At 37.3% G+C, this 25042-nt stretch overlaps 1 protein-coding gene across 6 annotated transcripts in view; it reads left to right on the top strand.

The window, feature by feature from the left end:
- TENM3 (teneurin transmembrane protein 3) overlaps positions 1-25042 on the top strand; it is a 469046-nt gene that overhangs the window by 156672 nt on the left and 287332 nt on the right. For all 6 annotated transcript variants that reach the window (XM_068187008.1, XM_068187012.1, XM_068187010.1 and 3 more), the window contains one exon: positions 13471-13749. In XM_068187008.1, the coding sequence (XP_068043109.1) occupies positions 13471-13749 (279 nt within the window). The remainder of the gene's footprint in view (positions 1-13470; positions 13750-25042) is intronic.

The following is a 25042-nucleotide window of genomic DNA, read 5'->3' as shown; positions in this document are numbered from 1 at the left end:
GTTTAAAGCTATCTCCTGTTTTATGTAGAAACAAAAGTAGATTTAGAAACCTCACTCCTGGTGAGACAGTCCTTAGTTCTAATTTTAGAATATCTAAATCATTTTTTCCTTTGATGTTTTTTCTCTCTTCCATTTAGAATAACTTTACATTAAAATTAGAGCTGGGCAGATGGTGTTGACTTCTTTGCCTACTAGTGTTTGCAAGGGAAATAAAAATATTTCTCTTATGCACATGTAACTGAGGCTTTCTGCTACTCTACTCTACTTTCTGCTGTTCATTTTTGGTTTCTGTAATGTGTTGAAACTTCAGGTTATCACTGTTTTCTAGTTTTTAAGTCATTAGTCACCTTGACATCATTAATGAGATAAAAACCAAGAGGAAGTTTTCTAAGATCTGTACTGTACTGTCTTAGTACTGGGGATGAAATTATGTCAGAACAGGCACCATTTATTTAATGAATTCATAAACTATTGCCTGAATAGAATATTATTCTTTTTTAAATAGCAATAACAAACTGGAAGAAGTTATGTGGTCTAGCATGTCACATATAATGTTGCACTGGGGCTTAATTTTTATTCCTTTTCACTTTCTTCAGAAAAGCACACAGTATTTAGCTAATACATATTACCCAATATGCAATAAATTGCATGTCTGTAGGCCTCAAAAGGCAGTCTAGGATGGATAATACCCTCTTCACCTTTCAGTGGTCTCAGCACTGTCTTGTGTGCCCATGTAGTTTCCCTCATTGTCCTTTCAATTCTTTTTGTATGGCTTATTGGCTTCCTGTACTGTGGACCAGTTTAGGCCCTTTGGGGACTACCTGCAGGTTTGATAGGGTCAGGTAATAAAGGGCTTGGTTCAGGTACTGTATTCCTTTGATTCATCTTTGACTGAGAATTTACAGCTTCTGGCATCGGAAGTATTTTGTGGAAAAGGTCCTCAAGGTCATTTCAAAGGTTTTTAAATAATATATAAAAGATGCTTCCCTGTTATATTTTTCCTCTTTGCCTAGAAATAGAATGAGATATATGGCTTTGTTGACAGTGTAATTGACAGCCTCTTAATTCAACAGGAAATTATTCTGTAAATAAAAAGGGCAACATTTAATAAATACCTTTAATTGGGAATTAATTAAAAAAATTAATCATGATCAATGTTTCACTTTCTGTCCTGACTTTGTAAAGCAATATGAAATTTCCAGTGTCAGCTGGAAAGTTACTGAAGCAGTTATGCAAGATTCTCAAGTCTCTCAGATGTGGAGGAATTAAAATCGTAAAATCATAGACTCTTCTGAGTTGGAAGTGACCCATCAGGATCACTGAGTTCAACTCCTGGCCTTATGGAGGACCCCCCAGGTGTCACACTGTGTGCTTGAGAATGTTGTCCAAACGCTTCTTGAGCTCTGTCAGGTCGCTGCTGTGACCGCTTCCCTGGGAGCCTGTTCCAGTGCCCAAGCACCCTGTGGGTGAAGAGCCTTTTCCGAATACCCAACCTCAACCTCCCGTGACACAGCTTGAGGCCATTCCCTCGGGTCCTGTCACTGGTCACCACAGAGAAGGATCAGTGCCTGCCCCTCCTCTTCCCTCACAAGGAAATTGTAGAGTGCACTGAGGTCTCCCCTTCTCCAGGCTGAGCAGACCAAGTGACCTCAGCTGCTCCTCGCATGGCTTCCCTTCAAGGGCCTCCAACATCCTCGCTGCCCTCCTCTGGATGCTCTCCAGCAGTTTAACATCTCTCTTACATTGTGGCACCCAGCCCTGGAGGTGAGGCTGTCCCAGAGCAGAACCGAGCGGGGCAATGACAATCCCCTCCCTTGCCCAGCTGGCCATGCTGTGCCTGATGAAGGACAGGGTTGGCCCTCCTGGCTGCCAGGGCACTGCTGACTCACATTTAAAATGTCAGGATTTTTTTTATGCCTGATATTTTAGGGTAAATCTCTGAAAAGCTTTCTGCTAGTGAATCAGAACTTCCCTGTCTCTTCTTCCTGAGTGGTTTAAGTACACATTTTGTGTTTCCTCTTTCCCAAAATCCAGTGGTAGGAATTCAGAAAGGGATACTGCTGTTGGAGACAGGTGTGCTTGATTTAGTGGTAACTTTATTCCATGAGATCTTTTCTTGTGGAGAGGAGATTCTCCAGTTGTCTGTTCCAGTCTAATGATATTTTTCCTCATGAGTTGAATTTCTGTTGCTTTAGATTAATTACATAAATAGAAATATGAGGCCAAAAATATATGTTTGTCATTATGATTCTCAAGCCACCATTTAAAACATATTGTAAAGTATTTGAACATGAAATTATTATATAACTGGACATTATCTTGTTATTTTTGAAACCCAACTGACTAGAAGAGCAAGCAAGCTGTTAGGAAATTGGAACTACATCTAGGCAACCTGCTTTCAGTTAACATCCATGAGAGATAAGACCTAGTGCAGTCTCCTCTTTTTCCTCAAGCCCTTCACCTGTTGTAAAACTGGTTTTGTTTTAAAAATTTTAGACAAGGATTATTTAGCCTACTATTTTTAGAACTTTTAAATTATTTATTTTCTCTTTGGTTATAAACCTCACAGGAGAGCCATGTAAGTGAAGGCCATGAGCCTTTTTTTCTTAGTTTCAAGAAAGACACTCTATTTTGTATTACTTTGGGAAGATACCTTATCTCATGCCTGACAATGGCTGCATATCTATGAAAGACTTTAGTTTAAAGGTGTGATGATATGATAGTCTCCTGTTTACGTGTTATGGAAGAAGATGACACCTGTTTTCATATACTTTGAAGTATCCAGCTATATAGAGCAGCCTGATTTAAATGCGCTTCTCTACTTGATTTAAATGTACTTCTCTAATTGAATTCAGCAAGCTAAATGCTTGTAGTTAGAGCGGGGCCATTGGTGAGGGGTTGAAACTAGATCATTTTTAAGGTCACTGCCAAGACAAACCATTCTGTGACTGATTCTATGATTGTGTGTTGCATTATGCCTAAGTCTCTTGCTCAATTCAAGATTAAAGCTGACAGTATGAAGTTGAATTTCTCTGTTTTACAGAGAAAAGTTCCTGTGTTTAGAAATTTCATACCACTTCCTGTATGAAGTGATATTAAGTACATAGGAGACTGCTATGCAAAAATATCTGAAAGTGTGGCATGACTACAGTGTGGGTGGGAAGGACAGTAGAAATACAGAAAGTAAGCAGTATTTTTTAAATTGCATTTGGAAAAAAAATTGAAGTAATATTTTAATAATATTAATATAATTGAAAAAAGATCACGAATCAAACCTGGACTCACAATAACTGAAAAACTTTGTATTAATTTAGTAAGAAAAATGCAGGCACGCAAAAACTGTGTTTTAGTTTCCATCGAATACATGTTAAAGGGAAGGGGGGCTATTAAATACCTCTCAAGTAGTCATTGTTCCATTTCAAAGACTCTTGTAGTTGCAGAATGGTGTAGTGGTCCTACAGAGAGATCCATGTATCATGTCAGTGAGGTTTTGCACAGGAGCAGAAGCTGACCCACCAGCACCGGTGGCAGAATTCAGTGCAGGCTTGTGCATGTTCATATTTTCTTACAAAATCATCACAGCACTGTTTGTAAGCTGTGTAAACTGGAAAACTGAGTCGTAGGACACCTTTTACTATTAGAGGACCCAAGGAGGTAGTGCAGGTTTGGTTAAATTTTTACTTTTTGGAAGTTTGAGTCAAATATGATTTAGATTGTGGGTAAAGTTATTTGGTCTTCTTGGATGGCAGTTAGAATGACTTCATTGTGTTTATCAATCAGAACAGTTCACTGTCAGCCAAGTCTCAAGGTCAATTTAATTGCATTCTATCCCTTTTAGTTTTGCTGGAGAAACCATTCCTATGCATAGTTTTATACCTTTGCTATTCTGGAATACTTAAGCGCCTAAATTAGATTAGATGCCCTAAATACCTTCTCAAAGCTGCTAGAAGAGAGGGCAAATGTACCAAATAAGTAAAGAAAAAGAATTCCTTTCCTTCACAGTATGCTGGACAGCTCATTCCTGGGCGCTAAAAAGTAGGACCAGGTGCAGTATGTTACAGTGTGTGGATATATCGCAGCTATTGTTCAACTGCTAATCCCATGAAAATTAGATTTAGTTGCTAGAAAAATATCACCATTCAGCAAAAGAGGGACCTGAAACAGTGATATATATGGTTTGACAATTATTTTATTGCATAAGGTATAAAACACTGTCAGGGATACATTTTTAAGACCTTAGAAACCAGTGCCTTAATTACAACTACTATTCTAATGTAATATGATTTAATGTCTATTGTTTTAAATACTAGCTGCCCAAAATGAATTATTTGGATAGCACAATGTTTAATCTTTTTAGTCACTATAAATGTCAACTGTAGGATGAAAGGATTTAAATGGTCATGTTTTTAAACCTGAGGGTTGAGTACTTTTACCTGTCTGAAGCAGTGGAAGGATAGATACCTAAGAACATTTTGACTTTCCACTGCCTGGGCTTTATTGATGGGCTCTTTTTGCCTATTGGCTAGGCAAGTGCTTCTCAATAGAACTGAATCAGCTTGCTTTGCCAGGTGTTTATATGAAGGTGTGAAATAATATATTACTGACTTTGTGATCTCCCAATGAGCAAATTAATTACCATTCAGTGACACGGCAAGCGCTGTCTCTCAAAATCCAAGGCAGATATTAGAATTAGTGTTTTATTCTTCCTGGCTGCAGTGCAAGATGTGTCCTGATTGTCATCGTGACAGATCCTTTTTTGTTATGCTGAAACATGGCCACCTGCAGTGTCTGCCTGATTTCAGTGGGTAACTTCTGTAAGCAGCATACGGTGCCAGTATGTTCTGGATAATTTTGTGGCCTTGAGCTAAGCACATAACCTTCTGCCAGAGGCGTTTCTTCTTTTTTTACCTTGTGTAATACGGGAATAATAACACCTACCTACCTCACAGGCATTTTGGGAAGATTAATTAGTTTATGTTTGCAAAATGCTTTGAAGATGAAAAGCACTCTAAGTGCTAAGTAGTATTATAATCCCTCATTGTTATACTAGTAACTTCTTAAAGCAACAATACGAAGTTAATTGGTTTTTGGGTTCCAGGTGATAAGGATATGTTGACTTTTAAAGTTATTCTATTAGCTGCAAAGTGGTATGAAGAAAAACATTTCACTTTCATTTGATTAGGAGTATATTTAGTTCATGCTCAGTGATAGGCACACATGCTCTAAGGTATTCATCTAGATGAAATTGGCCCCTTGTGGGTCATGGCCTGTAGATGAGCTACAGATCTAGAGACAAAGGGTAATTGTGATTCTCCAGGGAGAAATCAGCCTTGGTTATTGGCAGCACACTGCTTGTTCAAGCACTTCTACGCAGACACTACAAGTCCATGGAGTAGAAACCTTTTCTTCAACCAGTCCAGTTGCAAAATAGGAGAATTAAGTTCTTGATCATAATGATTAAGGATTTATAAGGTGACCAAGACAAGGATTTTCAGCCTCATGGAAAGGAAGATAATGTAGAGGGTCTGTAACTGCTTTTATATCTTTCCATAGCTCATATACTGAGATGTATGTGCTGCTTCTGTTCATAATAAAAACTAAATGGTGGACTGGGGAGATGAATGGATCCCATGCATGGCTATAAAAGATGACTTCAGTATGTTAACATCTACAGAGAGGATAAAGCTGGAGCAGTGTGCGGTTAGAGATGGGATGAGGGGAGGAATGAACGAAGCTGAAGAGTCCTGTCTCTCCTGTCTGTTGATTTAGTGCTTAGGGCTGAGAGTCAGGGCTGGAGGCCAAGCTGTGAGTGATTGCTTATTCCATCACTGGCAAATAAATGCATAAAGTGAAGCAGAGTTGTAAAATGGGGGTAATTTCTCAGAAAGTTCCTTGGTGCTTTCTGAAATTAGTTTGTACAGCATCAACTTACAGGCTTGAGAGCCAGTACTTGGTGTTACTGAGCTTATTAAAGCCAAAAGAGGAAATGGCAGAGCCAAGGGAGCACATTTGCTTCAAGCTTTGTTTTTCTGCCTTTTTTTTTTTTTTTTTTTAGTGCCATAAGTATTTCTGAGTGGTAAATCTTTTCATGTCTTCAGCATAATGGATGTATTTCTAGGACAACTAAATTAAAACATTGGTACACTACATTTATTATGGGGGTTCACAGGAAGGCCTTTTGGGGGATTGTGATGGGAAAATGTGAGTGATAGAGGGAATAAGAGGTTTTCATTTCTGCAGAAATTTTTGGGTCAGTATTCTGTGTTGTTGCTCCTGTTTAGCTACAGCAGTGGTCTGAGCACTTCATTCTGTCCATGCGTTGAAGAGTCAATTCCCATACCTGTGCAATACTTCTGTATGAAATTCCACAAACTGAAATGTATGGGTGGCTTCAAATAGGCACATTGGGTTTTTACTTTTTACTTTGTATCAGTTCATAGCCTGTAGAACTAATTGAGTTTTTACCATGCTGAGAGACATATCGCTCTGGGTCCGGTCCATCTGGTCACTTGTGGCAGAAAATCTGCTTTTCCCTCATGGAAAGGCATAAATAATAGAATAAATAATTCTCACCCCCCTGTATGCAGGAATAGCAGTAAACCTGAGCTCCAGTTTGTGTGCATGTCTTCATGCTGCCTCCCTCTTCCTCACCTTCCTTTCCCATTTCAAGCTGCATGTCATGTCATTAGCACCATACCGGCCCTAATGTGGCAGTTCATACCTGTCAGATCTGTCTTTGTAGTTTCCTTGCAGAGTGGATATCCATCATCTCTACATTGCTTACCCTTGGGTCATATTTTCTTCACATCTATCAAATTTAGGCTTTTTGTAAGTCTTATTTTGTAATAAATGGATGCTCAAATGTTGATGTTTTGGTCCCAGGATCCAAAGATTAAGATAGAGGCCTAAACTGTCTATACTGTCATTCTGCTTGTGATCAAGATGTTGTGTTCTTTGCTGCTCTTGGAGTTGTATTTCTTTTCTAAATCCACAAATCCTTTTTTATTCACCTCTTGCAGTCCGTGATTGGAACAGCTGTGCTGGATTCTCTTAATTTAGTTTGTATATTGTATAATCATAGTCATAAAATCAGATTTTAATATAAAATCCCCAAATTTGGAACCATAATGTTTAAATTATTAATTCATTTAGTGGAACATGTTTGCTTCGCAGCTTTGAATTGTGCAGTTATGAAATTATCTTCAGCTGGCTTTAATCTTACTCTGTGGTAACTTCGGATGGGCTTGATGAACAGCCCTTTATCCTTATACTGGTTTAAGAAGGGCTTCTTATATTCTAGTCTGAGGATTAGGACTGTAGATCCTCAAGCCTAACAGGGAATAAAATTATGAGTTGCCCATACTGCACAGGAGAGTCTGTGTTAGAACCATCATTTGGTAGACCAGTGACAAGAAAATAATTGTGTTTCACAGACATAAATTCTTCCCTGCATCTGAAAATAAAAACTTTCCCAGGCTATCTTTTCCAAATAATGTTTCCTTTTGATTCTGTAGTAATAAAAAACATGTATCAAGTTTGAAATACTATATTTCCCACAAATATGCAAATATATGTGTGAATTTTTACTTTTTTTTTCAATAACTGACTTGGGGTTTGACTCTTGCATAAAGCTTTTCTATCAAGAGTAACACAATAAGTAGAGCTCAGAGAATTCACAGTATCTGGCACTAACCTTTTCAGAAGTCACCAAGACCATGACTTATGTCCCCAAATGCTTTTAAAAGTCCATAAGGAATGTGAGATCTGTGATTAATATTTATTGAGAATAATAAGCATTTGAAAATTATATGCACACTTGATGAGATTTAATGTATTTCAATGCTCTTTGTTATTATGTAGTTTACTGGATATATTAGAGAAGCAACTGTCTGTCACATGAATCTTACAGCTCCGCTCTAAATCAGACAATGACAAGAGGAGGTTAAGATGGAAAAGTGAATAGAGCAGAAAGGTCAAGAAAAAGAGATTAAAAGGTGACAGGGAAGATGGTTGTGATGAGTGAAAAGAAAAACATGGGAATTAAGAACAGGAGGAAAATGTGATACAGTGGATTAGGATGGTTTAAATTTCACAGATAATTTGCACAAAAGCAAAAATCAGGCTGAAGTAATAACAACAAAATGCTACACCAAATCAAAGAGAAAATGTTAGCATAGGCAAAGCTCATTACTTGTCCATCTTCTTCACTGCAGTTTCTCACATCCTAGTGAACAGAATTCTGCATGTACAGCTTTGAAAGCTCCCTTTTACTAAATATATTGTGAAGCTGGCGTGACAGAGTGTATGTATCACATCTGTTAGTCATTCTCTCTTTTGTACAATTGCATTCTACCCACCTAACATTCTGACTTCTGGAGACAGTGTTTTACACTCCTTGTCAGAGTTTTCTAGAGCATCTAAAGTGTCTGTTTTGCTATTTAAAAAAATCTTTATCCTTTTGTTTTCAGCAAATTTGCTATCCTACTGTACATTTATTTCCACATTCTTCCTCTCAAGACATTTCCTTACAAGTGGCCTTATTCTAAGTGTGAGCTCTGCATAAAGAGCTTCAATAGGAGAAATATATCCCCTACATAGTGTCTAAATATGAAATAAAAAGGAAGTAAGTAATTTCCCATATCAGAGTAGCAGAAAACAGTGTGGTCCTTGCAGGAACTCTTTGATACCAGTGCTGCTTATACAATAAGCTTATATAATAAATGTTCTATTATTGAGGATATATTTGTATGCAGTAATCTGCATACAGAAAAAAAAAAAAACTAACTAGAGAAAGATCTTTTCCCTCTTTTGCTTTCTAAAGAAATTAAACCCACTTTTAATTAAAAAGAAAAATTAGGATTAAGTAGCAAGTCAAGGAAATGTAAGGGAGAAGTTTGGTTCTTCTCAGGTCCATGATCATTGTTTTGCATCTGTACAGCTTTAGATATTTCACAGTTTTACCAAGTTTGGTGTAAGTATTTTTGTCATGCATTATCGCGTAGCGATTACAGGGAAAATGTGCTTGGTTTTTGAATGCCTTAAATGTGTTCAAGGCAGGCAGAAGAAGGTAAAATAAAAAGGAAGAATAGATTAGAAAGTAATGAATGATGCAGATAGGCAGATATGGTGAGAAACATTATCATGAGCCAAACTGAATAGAATTTCAAGTATGAACTTGGATATGTTTGGGACCTCTGCCTTTTTGGTACTGTGTCCGTCCTGTTTGGACAAAACCAGAGTCAGCAAAGACACTCACATCTAATTCCTCTGTTTAAAAGCTGGGGGAGTTGAGTGTATTTTTATGCTAACTAGGTAGGTGCTTTGGAGGCTTTTCAGATTTTTTTCCTATGGTCTATTGTTGCTAAAACCTGACTTGTCAATTTATCAGTGGTTAATGAATTAGTAAGGACAGTGCTGATGGCTGGAGATGCTGACAAATTTTCTTTTGGCAACTTTTCTTCAGTTTGTCTGTTTGATTATTTCACCTTTTCATGGCTTTTAAGATAATATCTCTGTGTTTATATTTAGTATAGATCCAACTTAAAGCAGACACTGACAACTGAAGAACCGTGGGACCTTTTCTTTTGTTTAGTAGTCCTCTTCAAAAACCCATTTCCACAGATAACATTTCCAAATTGAAGCCTGAGTTATTATGGAGGTCGTTGAAGGACTCCCCCAAAATAGAACAGGGAAACAAATGTAGCACAAGTGCAGCAAGTTTCCATTTAATTCCAGCTTTTAACTTACAGCTTTATAAAGAACTACACCATTTCTGCACATGTCAAACTTCGTTATAGAAGTATTGATTGAACTCAAAAGAAAAAAAAGCACATTTCTCGATGATGTAACCTGTGTGATTCTGGCAAAGAAATGTATATTATGTGCATTATCTTTTAAGAATGATAAATAGACTTATATGTATTGAAATTATGTTGGAATCCTTTGTTGCATAAGTGATGTAGTTAAGGAGGTGCACTGATCCTACATGGATCATTGCTTGCAAAGAAAGTTGCAGCATAACAGGTAGGCATGTATGCTGCACAAGCTTTAGGAAGTTATTTTAGAGTTATTAATTAATTAGTTTTGCTCTTGTTTGCACAAATGGAGGGTGTCAGCAATCCTTATAATACCCATAAATTGATATTCCTAGCCAGGAGAAATGCAGCATCTAATAGTTGAGTGGTAGTAAACAGCATTATTGTCAGTTTTTAAAACTTAAGTTCATGACATATCATCCCAAGTAGTCCAAAACCCCCAAAGGTGTCTCCAGAACAGGTCTCCTTGAAATGTTGTGTCTAATTTTGTTTCTAATTTTCACTTCATACATTTTTTAAAGGAAAGGAAAAAAAACCCACAAAGCATTAAGGTATCTGTTTATTCTGTGTCTCCATTTTTTTTCTCAGGAATTGGTTTATTACAATGGCCAAGCTGTTTTTATGTCTTTTTGAACTCTTGAGCAATTACTGTCAGTGGGAGAAATTGCAAATGTTTAAGTGTAAGAAACCCTTGAGTAAATCCCTCACATGAAAGTAATTCTGGAAAGATGAATTAGAAACTCTGAAAACAAGAAGAACATCCTCACTTCATGCTCTTTTTTCTCACTGAGCTCATAAAACCTCTTTTTCAGCTTTTAATTTGATTTCATAGTGTTGTCCATTATCAGGTAAAAGCTCCCAACTAGTCTGCTACCCTCTAGGTCTGCATCCCATCTGTGTTCAGCTTCCCCTAGATCCTGGAAAATTTCCTGGTTTTATTGTTCAGAAACCTTAAGACGATATAAAATTTTTCAATTACATACGGATGATTTCCTTTGGGATTCGAATTTTTGAATTTCTACAGAAATAAACAATTTTTTTTCCATGTCAACTTCTCAGTTTGTGTTTTGTGGGTTGCTTGGGGTCTGTTTTGTTTTTTTCATTTGTGTAGGCAACTTACATGCACTACAATCCTCTTAGTGAAGCTCTTAGGAAGGCTTTAGGTCAGAAGATTATGTAGCCTGATGATTCTAAAGCTGTTACAACATTTCTGGGCTATGTTGTAAAACTTCAGTGTAGTGAAAAGCTCTAATATATTGAATGGGATGAGAGGGCAGTATTCAAACCTGCCCCCCTTTTCTGTTTTGGCTCTGCAATGTCATTTTGTGAGGTTTTTTACCATTCATAAGAGAGGGGAAAAGAAGATATTTTACGTGGCGATAGGACGTTGTAAACTTCAAGTTAAAAATCCATGACTAGATGGTAGGTGGTATGTTATGCCTGAGACCAAGTCTCCTATGAAGCTCCTGAAGATGTTCTGGAATGCCTCAGGTGGTTTCACTTAGGTGCTTATGGTGAGAAATGAAGTGTGTATGAAATAGTCTTTTCGAATTGCTGTGCCTGGGTGCAGGGGCTGTGTGCAGCAGGCTGCTGGGGTGCTGCAGGGTGTGATGCTCTCCTGCTGCTGCAGCTGCTCTGACTGTCTGTCTGTCTGTCTGCATCCTTCCTTGCCTTCATCTCAGCACCATGAGCCTCTGGGCACCACAGCCGTAACTGCTCGTGGCATTGAAGTCAGGAGCGGTTTTGTTACTGACCCAAGTAACCTTGTCTTTGGTCAAAATACCTCTTTCCTTTCCATTCTGCTTCTCAAAATGCTCTTTTTAGAATAAATTAGGTGCTGCATGTGCAACCGTGTTTGCACCTTATGTGTAGAGACGACCTATGTGTAGAGACACCTGTATACATATACAAGTGCACAGAGGCTTCTTCTGTATTTGTATCTGATTTTAGGCAACTGCTTGACAATGTAGAATCACATAGTAATGTACCAAATGCATAAACCAGTGTTCTAAACTGTCACCCTTAGCATATATCTACACAAATGCAAAATAATAAGCATTTTAGACGCTTTACTACTTTCAGCTCTGACCCTATTACCACTGGGCGGTTTGTTTGGCCTGTTTCCTTCGCTGATTAGTTTCAGCTCTCATAAAACCCAGAAATTCGCATGGCATGACAGCTTTAAAAAATTACAAGACACTATCAGTGTGCATGATAATCCCCTTTCTTATACCCTTGACACTGTTCAGACATTGTCATAAATATGCTTACTCCTTTATATTTACCTCCCCAGCTATATTTTCATTCCAATGTCTACTCACAGCTGCATAATAAGTAGTTTGATTTGTACCTAATTGTAGTAATTGATTTTCATTATTTATGAAAGGCATTGTCAGAATTCATTTATGGTTCTGACTGCAAAGAAACTTGCAGCAACAGCTTTAGGTGACTGCAGGAATAAAATAATTAACCAGATCACTTTAGAAAAGTCAGTGACCAGTGCATTAACTCTTAATATTTGAGAAATTATTTGCACTTCTGTATTCATACTTTTGCAATTCTATTTCTTTCTCATGTACAGAATTCTGTTCTTGGCATATTATAAGCTTTAATTATCTTGCTAGTGTGTTTTTATGTTAAATGACTAATTATGGAGAAATTAGGATGCCTGTCAGATTCAAAAATTGAATGTGTGTCCTAATTTGTTCTCAGAGCTGTGAAATAATTGTGGGCTAGGGCGGAAAAGTATTAGTGATATAGGTATGCAAAGGAGCTTGCCAAGTGTCTATATATCATAAAATGTCTTAAATCTACAGACATAAAAGTGGGATGAAGACACAGCCATTAAAAAGGCAGTCATTTTGAGTGTCACATAATTTAGACACTCTAAGTTATTGAAGTGTCACAAGTTTATTGCACCTAATTTATTAATACAATCATTGGAATTCACTTATGTCTCCTGCTCTGCCCCAAAAAAGGCTAAAAATCTATTAAAATGCACAGACTCTGCTTCAGCAGTAAAAGTGCAAAATGCTTCTCAAAGTACAGTGATGTGAAAAATAACAATTTTACTGTAATACTTGCAGGTAACAGGTGGCCGTGTTTCTGTTTATTTGTATTGGTGTATAGTAGGGTAGAGAAATAATAAAAAAAAAAAAGTGAATTTTGTTCCTGCTTAGCTTTTCCATTACCACATTAGGTGACATTTGTATGGGGAAAATAGCCTCTTGCTTTGGCCTCTAACAAGGACAAACAAAACACCTTCTCCAAAACCAATCAAGTAAAAATTCTGACAAATACCTTGTTAAGTGTTTTTATGCTTGGAAAAATATTTTTTCTTTGAAAAAAAGGAAAAGTTTATAATTTTTTTTAATTCTTTCATGTACTGTATTGGCTTTTCTTAGTTAGGAGGTTCTGTTTTGTTTATTTGCTAGCCAAGATCACTTTTGATGCATTTAAGCAGTTGACAAAGCACTGCTGAGGAGAGCTGGAGACAAAAGAATCCACTTGATTGTAATACAGGTGGAGTTTTGACAAAACACCTTGTGTGATATCTGAGACAATTATACACATGAAGAGTTTTTACTTTAAAATTCTTTAAAATAAAATAATTAAAATTTTCTCATCTTTTGTTATCTTTTTTTCCCCTAATCAGGACAGAATTTTACCCTAAGGCAGTTAGGAGTTTGTGAACCAGCAGCTCGTCGAGGACTGGCATTTTGTGCGGAAATGGGGCTCCCCCACAGAGGTTACTCTATCAGTGCAGGGTCAGATGCTGATACTGAAAATGAAGGAGTGATGTCTCCAGAGCATGCCATGAGACTTTGGGGCAGGGGGGTCAAATCAGGGCGCAGCTCCTGTCTGTCGAGCCGTTCCAACTCAGCCCTCACTCTGACTGATACCGAACATGAAAACAAGTCCGACAGTGAAAATGGTAAGTTTTTGTGCGTATGCCCATATATAAATGAATGTTTATTTGCTGTTTTGGCTGACACTAAGTCATTTTAAATCATTAAAGGAATGGCCTTGAATTATTTATCTTCTCTTTTTTTTTTTCCTCTCCTCTTCTCATAAAAGCAATATTCAGTATCGGTCCTAACTAATGCAGCCTTTGGGTGTGATGCTTTAGCTATAATTTTGAAAGAGTTTAATCACAAAAAAAGATTAGTTCTGTATTATCTCAGGCCATGTCACCTGTCACCCTCTGGGGAACAGCTAAGTGCTGATAAAGTAGTTCCCCAGGCTAGCTCGCATTCAAAAGTTTCATTGTAAACTGTTCTTCAAGACATCTTGGAGAAGTTGCAAAATCTTAGAATGGATGAGTGAACTCAAAGAATAGCTTATTAACAGGGCTCATGTGATTGAAAAAGAAATTTGATTGTGCTTTAAACTTCTTAGCTGATGAGAGCAATTGGAATTGTGGTGAAGAGGGACATGTGGCCTTTGATGTGCCTGGGGGACTGGATTACTGTGCAATTAAAATCTGCAACAAAAATCTTAGCAGCTTTGTAGGATGTGGGGTATGACCATTGTATATTAAGTCTTAAAGTTTAAATGAAAATAGGTTAATACAATTGACTGATTCATTTTTAAAGCTTTTTGAAGTTTTTTTTTACCTCCTCTTGAGGTTATTAACAGAATCTAATGTGGTGTTAAATGCTAACTGTACCAATCTTAACTTTTATTTGCAGAAGATTTTCAGCTTTGCTAGAATTAAAACAATTCTTCTATTAACTTCATGACTTTCTATGAAAAAATCAAAAGAGGAATAAAGAAAAATGAGTAACAGTGAAAATTAGTGATGGCTATTGCCTACATGTCTACATTTCATTTTATTAATTTATTAAATCTGTCTGCTCGGCTGTACAAAAATTAGAGCAATTTTATTGCTATCCTCCAGCAGTGACTGTAACACATGGTGGGAAACAACTATGTAGGTATGTATGTATGGAAATGCTTAAAAAATTAATGCACTTTTATTTTAAACTACAAGCAATAAAGTTTAGTCCTTCCTCTTTATTATTATTTGACTTCGGTTTGAGAAAGCAGAATCAAAGCTGTAATTTGCTGTTATTCACACTTATTTTTCCACTGGTGGCTGTTTCTACATGAAGATACCTGTGTAAAACCAGTATCTCAAATGGGACCCTCCTTTTGTGTTGGATATAATGCTACCTGGTACCTAAGCAGCTCTCAGTGTTCACAGCTGTCTTGTGTCATACTTGGAAAATTTGTTTTGAGTCTGAGGCAAGTTCTGAAAGAGGAAGACAGAAATACTTGCCTACCACCTTTTGGAAGTGGAGTTTCTGTGTGATAAAGCTTGGTATTTCAGCTGCAGTGCGGTCTAGAATATGTTGCTGAGCAGTTCTATGATTTTGAAAGGTCTGTGGTGAAACAAATTCTCTTGACCCTTTTGTAAAACCCTTGGTAAATGATCTTGAAAACACATTTTTATGTGTACATGCATGCACACACTATTTCCATAGGAAGTCATATCTTTACGTTCCTGAAGAGGTGACTGCTTCAGAGGTACCATAGGTGTGATATACTTTTAAATAAATTTTATATTTACAGTTTTTTAAAAAGGAAATTATCTGATTACAATGTACCAAAACGTCCTCTATTCAGCTGAAAGTTGGAGTGTTTTGTTTTTACATGTGTGAGAAGACTGTGAATGTGTTAAAAAATACATTATTCTGCAGAGATTAAAATTATGGAAGAAACGTCTGGTGTTTGATACGACTTTGACGAAGTTTAGCCACTAAAAAGGATTATAGTTGATTTATTTATTAATAGGGAGGCCAGCAGTCCAATTTAAGAATGTACTGGGACTGCTGTGAAGCTAATGAAATTTTGATGGCTTGAGAGTTCCCTAGGGTTATGAAACATCTATAACCTGGACCATGTCATGGGTCGCCGTTTCAGTGGAGATGTTAAAATGGTGAAAAGCTTAATCTTCTTTGGTATTTTTTCTCTGAATTTTTGTTTCCACTGAACATGGAAGACTTGGCTGAGAAATTGCGTTATACATGTCACTGGAACTCAGTACATTTAATGTTCACAATAGAATAGAAAATACAATTTAAAGCCAGGGAAACGGTATCGCTCTGGCAGGCGCAGGTGCTCTAATGAAAGGACTAAACTGCAGGTGCAAGTTTTGTTAATTTATGGCCTAAAGTTAACAGCTGTGCCAGTATACTGTTGAAATCTGACAAATCTGATCAGGCTTTGAAACCAAAGTGAGAGTTACAAGTCCTCTGTTCTGCATCCCCCTCTGCTGTGTGGGAAAGATTTCTGACTGCATGTTGATGGAATTGTTTTACAAGTAAGTGCATTTCTGTGCAGCATGTTTGCCTTTAAGGTAAAAAAGGAGCAACTGGTGATGATGAGCAAAGCACAACAGCACCAGATTTTACTTCCCTCACCAGTAAAACTACTCACTGTTTAAATAGTCCACTGCCATAATCAGGGCTTATTGGAGTTAATGGGACTTGTCAAGATGATGAGAACTTTGACTCATTGTACAGGATTATGATCTCAGGATTAACAATTTGTTGAATGTACTTGGGGTTTTCTTTCTTGCCAATTAGGCAGGAAGAGAAGCTCAGCATCAAAATAGCATTTCCTTTTCTTCCATGCAACTGCTATGTACTTGCTCTTCTAAGCAGTTGTGGATTGCATATCCCTCAGGAAGGCAAAACTTCAATTCTGCTGCATAATTACAATAGGCAAGAAGAAATTATTTGTTGAAAATACTAACCTTCTATTTGTCAAAGTCTTAATAGTATGTTTCTGAAATCCTACAAAAGTGACTTAAAGTTTTAAATAATCTTGGAAGGCTTAGAGATTTCTTTAAACAAGTAACATTGCACGTGATCAAGTTGGAAAATTTTAAATATACTAAGAACATTCTGTGACTGCCAGCAGATTTTTTTTTAAACAGAACACATATCAAACATAGGGTTAATAGATGTAATCTCACATCAAGGGTTGTTTTAGGATATTGCTCTGTAAATAATAATGAAAAGAAATATTTTTATTTGACTTCATTCAAGTTCCATGTATGACTTTTGGCATCATATTCTGAGAGATTTGTCATGTCAGCCTGCCTGAAGGAGGGCCTGCATCTGTTAATCTGGGCAGTCAACCAGTGTCACGTACAGTGTGATGCATCAGCTGGAGCACACTGAGCATGCACATGCTTTTTCAGGCTTTCTTCTCCATTCTCATTGCAAGTTATTTCATAAATGCTGCATCGAGAAATTTATGTTGGTAATTGTTCTAGGAGCTGTTGCTTTGAAATACAAGCTGGCTGTCTCTTACAAGCTTGCCAGTAATTTTATGTTGTTAAGCTGTTCTAAGATCACTAAAGCTTGTCTTTTAAACTGGATAAATATTCCAGGAGAGTATGAGCTAGAAGTTGTAGTTAGGCTTCAAATGGCCCATTTGCTTAAAAGGTCAATATATTTTTAAGGTATCTTAGAAACCACTTCTATGTTTAAATTATTTTTTAAACCCATTAAACTGCAATCCCTGACTTAATGAGACATCAGAAGGTTAATAAGCAAAATATGAAAGTTAATTGAGCAAGTTATTCCAGAAGTGCAGCACTTTTTATGTATTTATTTATTTATTTGTTTGTTTATTTATTCTTCCCTGTAAAATTATATACATGGTTTTGTTTGTGCTTTTTGTGTGCTGCTGGCCTGAAAGCCAGGCCGTGGCAATGATTCTGACTGGAAAGTCACTCATATCAGACCGAAGTCTTTGGTCAAGTCCATGTCACCTTCTGCTCCTTTGGAAGCAGTAGTGATGTTGCTTCTGAAAAAGGCTGGGGCACTCCAGATACATGCATGCCACATAGCTGACTGCCACAAAAACCACCTGGGCACACAGAAAGTAGTTCTGATGGCATTAGAATGTGGGGATTTTTTTGTTGTTGTTTAGTGAAAGTTTTGCACTGATTGGTGTTCATTAGAAAGCCAGAGGAGATCAGGATAATAAAAAGGATAAAGGGAAAGAGGGAGTCCAGTTCATGGCCTCAGGCAGTCATTCTGAATTAGTTACATAAATGGTTTGAAACTTAGGCCAGTTTTTCATGGATACAGAAAAGTAGATATTACTGGTAGATTGTTTATTGCTGAGGGCTCATATAAGGAGAAAATATCACTTTATTAACTGCATGGGCACCTACTTGCTTCCTCTGCAACTTCAGACAGTTTCTGAAGATAGCATTCTTGTGAACCTAATACTGTCTTGTCCTTCCAGAATGATGAATTTACTGGCATTCAGATCTCTGAAACCCAAGAAATACATTGGTAAGATACTTGTCAAGACATTTTAATCTGTTGTCTCTAACCCAGTTCATCTATAACATATAAATGAACTCTGCATTATTAAATAATGCACATAATTCAGGAAGTAGTGTCACATGCTTTCACCCATTTAACATCTTTCTTTATGCTAAGGCACAAAACTTGATTTAAACAAACCCTATTGAATAGTAGCTGCACCTGCTAGCCAAATGCTGAGCCTACTGATCAAAACCAGCCATATAGCTGGTGAATTAATCCTCATCTTACTGCTATACCATCAATTACAATTTCTTCACTCTTTCCCACAGATTTCCATCTAGCAATTGTCTGCTCCTCATTAAGCATGCCAAAATGCCTTAAATCTTGCTTTGCTGCCAAAAAAATTCATGACCAGGAAATCAATATGTTTTAATTTTGACAGAAATCAGCTCTGAAATAATATTTAACATTTAACAGGCACAAATTTTTCTTTGGTTACAGAGACATGTAACAGAAATCCATAAACAAAAGTAATTATCTGGTTTTCTGAAATATTATAAGTTTTCTATAGTTATGACAGCTTTCAGATTCTATTATGATAGTAATAGAACTGTGGATATATTTCAGTTAATAATCTAATTGTTAATGCAAGTGAAATTCAGGTTCATAATTCCTTTGGCTAGTGGTAGCCAAAGAGGCAACAGCTGGGCTGACCTTTTTACATTAATTTTGTGTGGTCTCCTGGGTTTCATAGATCTGAGTGTCACTGAACTTGCTGTTAAGGAAAGGTATGAGATTCTAAAGGATCATCTTAATTATGGTGGAGTCTGGTGTAGACTATCGGGCCAGGGAATGAGGTTCTTTGGCAACACTTGGATAAATTTTCTGATGTGCAGGAAGTGTAGGTTTAGCAACAGCTGACACCAATGAAATTAGACTTGGGATCTGCAAGGAAAAACAAAGCAGAAAATTTCAGAGAATTTGCTCTTGGCTCTTAAGCTTATAAATCTTTCTAATGTTAAGGAGTGGTGAAAGAGCTGTTTAAGGACCAACTGTCATATCTCAGGATTTCTCCAAAAATCTGAATTTTAAGGGACAAAACACCATGCAGAAAAAAGGACGGTCAAATTTCAGAGGACGAGCTCACAAAGATGTTTCAGGAGGACCTTGGGGAGGTCTGGACATACAAATAAAATTGAGACATAATCAGTAAAAAAGTAGAGTTGTACAGAAACGTGAATACTAAGAAAAAGAAAAAGAGGGAATTGATTTATTACATAGCAATGAAAGACGACTATATTGCTGATATGTTTTCTTCTGGTTGTTTTTGTTTTTCAGCATTTGCTACCTGAGTAACTGATCACAGAGTTAATATTTATACTCTTAAAGAAAGGATTAGAAGTTGCTTAGATAAATAAATTTTGTCCTGCATGTGTGGTGTGTCTACAGGTTCTGGGCTTTCTATGATTCATGCGCGAGAAATCATTGATGATGGATATGGTTCTGGAAGGTAAAAACAAACAAAACAATTTCAGAAGTGGCAAACAGAAAGGAGGAGAAACCCTTCCAATCAGTTAGATGGCAAGCACCCTAGGAAAAAATCTGTTAAAAGTTTATGCTTTTTAACAAGCAAGAAGAGACATTCTACATCATCTCAGGGCAACTGTTCCGGTGCATAACCATTTTCATTGTGAATTTTTTCCCCATAATATCGAATTGGAGTTTCCCTTGCTGCAATTGGGACCTTTGCATTGAGTAATGGAAGACCAAAATTAGATTTCTACCTCTTGCCTTTCAGGCTCACTGAGCTTCTCCTCAATTTGTATGCTTCAGCACTCTAGTCACCATGGGCAGTCGTCACTGAATTCATTCCAATTTATCAGTGTTGTACTGGCAAGCCCCAAACAGAATATTGTCATCTAGATGTGGCCTTCAAATGCTGAATAAAAGGGACTAATCACTTCCCAGGGTATGCTGGCTCCGTTCTCCTGAATGCAGCCCAGTATGTGGTTAGGCTTATTGTTGAAAGGGCACACTGCTGAACTTGTCCACACTGACTGCCCAGCTCCTTCACTACAAAGCTGCTTTCCAGTAGGTTCCCAGCTAGTACTGTTACTGTGGATACTCTGCCTTTGGAATTCATGAGGTTTTTTTCTGCAGCTTCTTACAGCCTGGTGAGATCCCTTCAAAAGGCAATCCTGCCCTGCAGTGTGCTGATCAATCTTTCCAGCTTGGTGTCATCCACAAACTTGCTAAGGGCACATTCCATCTTACTCATTCTCAAGATGTTAAATGTAGTATATAAAAACATCATCCCATTATTAGCTCCTGATGAATGCCATTAATGTTGACCAAGAGTTGCTCTTTGCACTACAAAACGCTATTCTTTCAGCCTCTTCATACAACCAGTTTTCCACAAGATGTTCTTTCCAGCTCACCCATTCAGTCCATCTCCCTGCAGCTTGGCTACCAGGATACTATGGGAGATCAGTCTGAAAACCTTGCTAAAGTCAAGGAAAACAGTATCTGCTGCTCTCCCTTTATCTGCTAAGACAATTAGCTGTTCGTAGAAAGCACTCAGGTTGTTTGGGTATGATTTGCCTTTGGCAAATATATGTTAATTGTTATCATTCACTCTCTTTTCCTGGAGGCCTATCTCACCATTTGAAGAATAACTCCAACAGTATTTGTTCTGTTGTCTTCCCTAGGAGACCAGGGTGAGGCTGACTGCCTCTGCTTTCTCATATATTCCTTGCCCATCTTGAAGATAACATGACCTTTATCTTCTGCAGAATCATCAGGAGCTTTCCCCCATTGCCATTACATTTCAGGGAATCAGACAGTGGTCTTCCAATGACATTGGTCATCACTGCCAGCACCAGTGGATGCTGCAAGTCTGGGCCCCTGGATTATGTATGCCCAGCTTGCAGAAGTGGTGATTTGCATTTCCCACTTCCTCTGCATTGCAAGGGCTTCTCGACCCTCATTGAGCTTTGGCTTCCCCGTCCCCATGCTGCATGGCCATGAAACATTTCTGTTTCCTCCTGGGTAGACATCACCTCAGGGTCTCAGTGGTCACTGGGCAGTGGTGTGTGCTGTGGTATGGGAGGGTTTCTTCCACAAATTTATAATGTGTCTTTGTACACGTATATAATGCCACTGAAATAATCTGGCTGCTGCACTCAGTGCAGTGCTAAGACAAGTGGTGTCTCCATGACTGGTTTGGGGCTACTTTCTGAGGCAAATTCCAGCCAATTGGAGGGCTAGAGCAAGGTTAACAAGCATAAGCAGAGGTTTGAAATACAGGACACTAGAAGAGATTGGGAGAGAGCTCAGCCTGTTGAACCCAATGTGTCCTGTCTAGATACTGGAGCCGTTTCAAAGGCCACAAATGGCAAAAAGGACCAGAAGCAAGCAGTGCAAATAGCAAAAAGCAGAAGTTAGCTCATACAATGGCATTCCTAAAGTAACTCAGAGAAATAGATTGCTGGGGATCATGTGGGTATTTAATAATCTAATGTATTTTCCAAAACAATTTTTAAATTCTGCTGTAGTTGCTGTCAGTCCCTGACAAAGTGGGTGCAGCACAATGGAAATTCTTCACTTCCTTTCTGGTTTTGTTTTTTGTGAGTCAAGTGTCTTATTCAACCCAAAAATTAGTCAGCAGGAAGCATGTTAATAAAATTAATGCTTTTAAAAGTTGCTGTGCAATGTAATATAATATTATATATTGTTTTTCTCTTCTAACTGGAAATTGTTAACTTTTCATAGACTTTTTTCTCCTCATTTTAATTTTGATATAAAAACATTGTTCTTCGTTTCCTCTAAACCATTTGTGTTCTTCTGGATGTGCAAGGCTTTATATGTGAGGTTGCCATAAGAGTAATGTATGCTTTGCACATCTGTAAACTGATGATCTGCTGTTTTGATTTGGAATGTGGTTTTGATGTCCTTGAAAAATCACAGTGGTAGCTGTAAATTGTTTTAATTAATGAATTAGAGAGCAAAAAATTTGCTGAATCAGGCTTATCGACGTAATTATTGCTGAAATAAAAAGGAGGAAAAAAATCTGTCAAAGCTGTGAGGTTATTTGGTTATCATTAGAAAGCAAGTTTCTCAGCTACTTCTTCCCTAATTTCCTGTATAGGTATGTTGATACCAGGGTGGGGGTATGTACATACACAGAGATATTTATATATTCATCAGCTAAAACCAAATGAATGGCAGAGATAAAGTCTAAATAGTAGGGATTCTATATAAAAAGTAGGATTATTCATATTCATTTGTTTTAAAGGTGTTTTTTAGACTTAATCTAATTTTGATCTGAAATAAGATTTTAATTGCATTTCCTTGTATAATTATGTCATATTGAGAAATAATCTAATAATGATTTCAACTTTAAAGTAAATATAAGCTGTGCAATTGTAAGAGTATCAATAATAATTATAGGTAACAGCATTTGTAAGCTGGTCAAATAACAGCTGGAGAAAATCTGTCAAGTTTTTTTTTTTTTTTTTTTTACAAAAAGTTGCAAAGGCTTTTGTAATAGACAGTTCTTTAACTCCTGTTAAAACCATGTAAAGACTTGCTTTGATGTTTTTTGGCTAAAGGTTTTTTCCTTTGATACAGATGAGCATTCAGTGTAACATTAAGTTTCAAGCCAGAACTGTTCTGGGTCTCGATAATATGCTGCCTGATCTGTTGGTGGAATTTAAGCTTTTTTTTTATTTTATTTTTTTTTTCTTGATTTAAGGTAAGAAGAGGATGAAGTCTCAAATCTCAGGAAAGAAATGCTTGTTAAGAAGCTGTGGATTTAATTTTTTTTTCCACACTCTCCCCCTCCTTCAGTATACCCTTTTCTTCCCAAGTTATGTCAGGCTGTTTACTATCTATAGTTTTTGCTTGTATGTTGCAGAGAAGAAATGTGGTTTTAGCTCACCGAAACCAGGAATAATAATTGTTGGGGTTTTTTTGCACTCCATCTTAGAAATCATTCAGTGGAAAGGCCTTTGATACCACTGTGGTTTAGTCCAGGTTTCTGTACAGTACATGGAAATTTGCAAAGTTCTTACCATTACCTTACTTCAGTTTCTTGTTCTTTGTTCTTGTTTTTTTTTTTTTAGATTTTACAATTATGAACACACAGCATTCAGTTAGGAGGGGTGAACAATGCAAATTAATTATGGATTAAATTACAAATATGCAAATGTATAGTAGGTGTGTATATCTCATGGCTGCTGTAATAACATCCATAATAGATACTAGTTTTCTCAGAGTTTGATGATGCTGTGCAGCTGCTGTGCCAGATCCAAACTGCTGCTGGCCAGTCCCTCCCTGGGGTACTGTGGCTGCTGACTAGGTACATCTGAGACAAAATGTGAGCAGTTCCATCTCTAGTGCAGTATTCACCATAGGAAAAGAATCTACTGATCTGGGAGACTCAGCTTCTGGATTGTCAGGCCATGACAGAGTGCACACAGACCACAGGCTGTTTTTCTAGTTGACTGTTTAATGGTTGCTTTTTGTCCTTGTGGTGAAGCAGATTCCTAAATGTGTGTATATAGCCATATCTATGCATACATAGTCCTTCTTACAGCACCTTTTCTTTCACGGATTTTTGTCATACACATAGTCTTCATAGAGTAAACATACAGGGCTGAGGACCAGTAGTTTCTTCTTCAAATGACCTAGAAACCTTGAAGCATTTTCAGACTGAATACACAGGCAGTCATGAGCATGGGCAAGGGAAAGTTATTCTGGTATTTCACATCTGCCACTGAATTACTGTATGCTGGAGAGATTGATTTTCCTCCTTCCCCCCATCCCCCCAGTCACAGGGGTTTTATTAATGTAATATTTCTATAAATGACTTTAAAGTTACAAATAAATTGCTTTGGATAAGTGCTGATGACTAATGCTATGGAGTCTCAGTCTGCACCTGTGGCAGACTGTCTAAAGAATTTAGGTTCGTTTTTTTCTCTACAAAACTTGACTTTCTTTTTGCAGTGAGTTTCACTGAACTGTATTAGTCACTTGTGCAGTTTGAAGAAAAATAGCAAAAGTGAGAAGTCTAAGAAACTTTGAGGCAAAATTTAGTTCTTTGAGAAGGTTTCAAAATTCTTTTCTTCCTGCTGTTGAAGATGAATATTGAATTTATCAAGATATTTTATAATCTTTGAATTTCTTTTGAATATTCAAGGTTTACAAGATACCTGGGTCAAAATGACTTTCAAAGAATAAATAGAATTATTTATAAGTAAAAAAGAATAAAAAGAAAAAAAAAGAATAAATAGGTTAAATTGGTTGTATCTCGTTTCCTTCCATGTAGATGTAACTGGAATTGTTCAAGCTGCTAAGTTCTTCATTGCGTGATCGCTGTATGCTCTGTAAGGAGATTTATTTAAAATTGCTTAAAAGCTGCACTCAGTGGGGAATTCTGCTGCTCACTCCCTTAACTGCTTTAGCTGCACAGAACATATGACGTCTTATTCATTAACTGTCTTTGCTGCTTGTTTGCTTTCAGTAGAGTTCTAGGAGATTGTTATATTGTTTTGTAAACTCAATATTGCTGGATCCTGGCTGCTTATGGCAATTGAGATGAGATTAGATGCTTTTGTTAACAGGCCCCAGACTTTAAATTTATAGGGACTAGGCACCATCTGTTCTCAATTAAAGGTCCTGAGCTCTGAAATTAATTCCTTCCATTGGTCCATTAGACTCAATCTTTTGACCTGAAGTCATGATAAGGTTATATTAGCCTCCTGAGTCTTGCAAAAGTGAGGAGTTCACGCAGGGGCAGTGCTGAATATTCCTTTTAGTCCTTGTATCGGTGTAGTTAGAGGGCAGAAAGCAATGATTGTTTTTCCATTTTACAGGTAGAGTGAGATTTTTTTAAAGTCACCCTGGAGATTGAGAGCTCACATCCTCGCGAGT

Source organism: Anomalospiza imberbis, chromosome 4 (assembly GCF_031753505.1).
Source record: "Anomalospiza imberbis isolate Cuckoo-Finch-1a 21T00152 chromosome 4, ASM3175350v1, whole genome shotgun sequence".
NCBI lineage: Eukaryota > Metazoa > Chordata > Aves > Passeriformes > Viduidae > Anomalospiza > Anomalospiza imberbis.
The sequence above is the reverse complement of the archived record's forward strand: the minus strand, read 5'-3'. Positions and strand labels throughout refer to the sequence as shown.